The sequence below is a fragment of the Tupaia chinensis genome, unplaced genomic scaffold, assembly GCF_000334495.1.
Source record: "Tupaia chinensis unplaced genomic scaffold, TupChi_1.0 Scaffold144841_1, whole genome shotgun sequence".
Taxonomy (NCBI): Eukaryota; Metazoa; Chordata; class Mammalia; order Scandentia; family Tupaiidae; genus Tupaia; species Tupaia belangeri.
The window spans coordinates 6,263-7,853 of NW_006204701.1; the positions used below are offsets into that span (position 1 = coordinate 6,263).

A 1,591-nucleotide genomic window follows, 5' to 3' on the forward strand; every position below is an offset into this window, starting at 1 on the left:
CGAGAGAGAACACACAGGACGGAGGTGTGGGTGATGGTGACCAGGGCCTAGCCTGATGCAGTGCCCGGGCTCAGCAACAGAACACATGAGGTCCCTCGCCACTCTCGTCTTGCATCTGCCCCTTGCTGAGCCACAGGATCAACATGGGGAAGAAGCAGGTCACCAGTAGAGAAGGGCCACCGGGACATGAAGGGCAGGTAGTACAGAGGCTACGTGGCTGTCTGGGAGCTGTGCAGCACGGTGGCTGTGAAGGCCCGGTTGGCGTTGGTGGATGAAGGCGTCTGTGGGCACACCACCGGAGCCCAGCCATCCAGGCTGCAGGAGGAGCTGAGCATGTGCAGAGTACTGACCTCCCCCATCTGAGAGCAAGAGGCTGGCCCACAGGAGGGAGTGAGGCTGAGGTATGTGACAGTGTGGCCTTGATGATGGCCTGCTCCCCATGAGAAATTCCCTAGCTCTTCTAGGAACTCCCTTACAGATCTACCTGCAGGGCCCCTGGCCCAAAGGGGAGTGAGCAGAACTATCCCCAGCCATGCGCTCCCAGGGGGTGTGCGAGAAGTGAGGGCACCCTGCCTGTCCTGCTCTGCAAAAGGGTCCTTCCAGGGGAGAAAACTTGTAAAATCAACAGTCTCCAAACTTATTGGTGCCAGGGACCAGTTTTGTGGAAGGCTGTTTTCCCATGGACGTGGCGGTGGGCTGGTCAGGGAGGGGATTGTTTATGAGAGTACCCAACCTAGATCCCCTGCGTGGGCGGTTCACAATAGGGTTGCTCACCGCCCGGGGCCTCCTCTGTGCTTACCTTCTGCTATGTAGCCTGGTTCCTTTGTTTTTCTTTTTAACATTTATTTATTTATTCTTCTATTTGTTGTGATTTTTCAAATCACCAGGTTTAGAACTCCAACCACCATTGACCATGTGGGAATCAGTGCCTCAACCACCATGCCACCTGCTGGCCCCAATAGGCTACAGACCAGTACTGGGGTTGCGAACCTCTTTGTTATTTGACCCCTGTGTTAAATAACAAGTCTTAGAGGCTCCCACCAGCTGGCGGAGCTGCAGCCACCCCTCATGCCCTCCTCGCTGACATCATGCTCCAGTTCCTGCTTGGATTTACTTTGGGCAACGTGGTGAGAATGTATCTGGCTCAGAACTATGACATACCAAACCTGGCTAAAAAGCTTGAAGAAATTAAGAAAGACTTGGATGCCAAGAAGAAACCCCCTAGTTCATGAGGCCGACTCCAGCGCTGCCTTCTGGATACACCAAATCTACTACTCTTGAGGGCCTTCTTTACCATTCAAACCAAAAGCTTTTGTTTTCACCTCCAGTCTCAACGACTTCCTTCTTTGCTAGACCCTGTATTGCCCCCAAGCAAAAATGGGGCCACAGTTAAGAACTATCCTTCTACTTCCAACGTCTTCACCTCTTTCTATTCTCTTTCCAGCTGCTTGGGAAGTTCTGAGACTGGAATTACGTTGCTAGATTAGTAAGTAACTCCTTTAATTCATAATCGCTCCCTTATTCTTTGGGATTTCTACTCTTTTGTCAAAAGAAAAAAATGATGAATTTTTTTTAATAGCCAGTCAGCTAC

The 1,591-nt window shown here is 51.2% G+C and overlaps 1 protein-coding gene across 1 annotated transcript; it reads left to right on the forward strand.

Moving 5' to 3' along the window:
- The first annotated feature begins 1,069 nt into the window (after positions 1–1,069).
- On the forward strand, positions 1,070–1,232 carry LOC102501830 (short transmembrane mitochondrial protein 1). The gene has a single exon (XM_006167489.3). The coding sequence runs from the start codon at positions 1,089–1,091 to the stop codon at positions 1,230–1,232; it is 144 nt and encodes a 47-aa protein (XP_006167551.1). The 5' UTR covers positions 1,070–1,088.
- Positions 1,233–1,591: the final 359 nt, after the last annotated feature.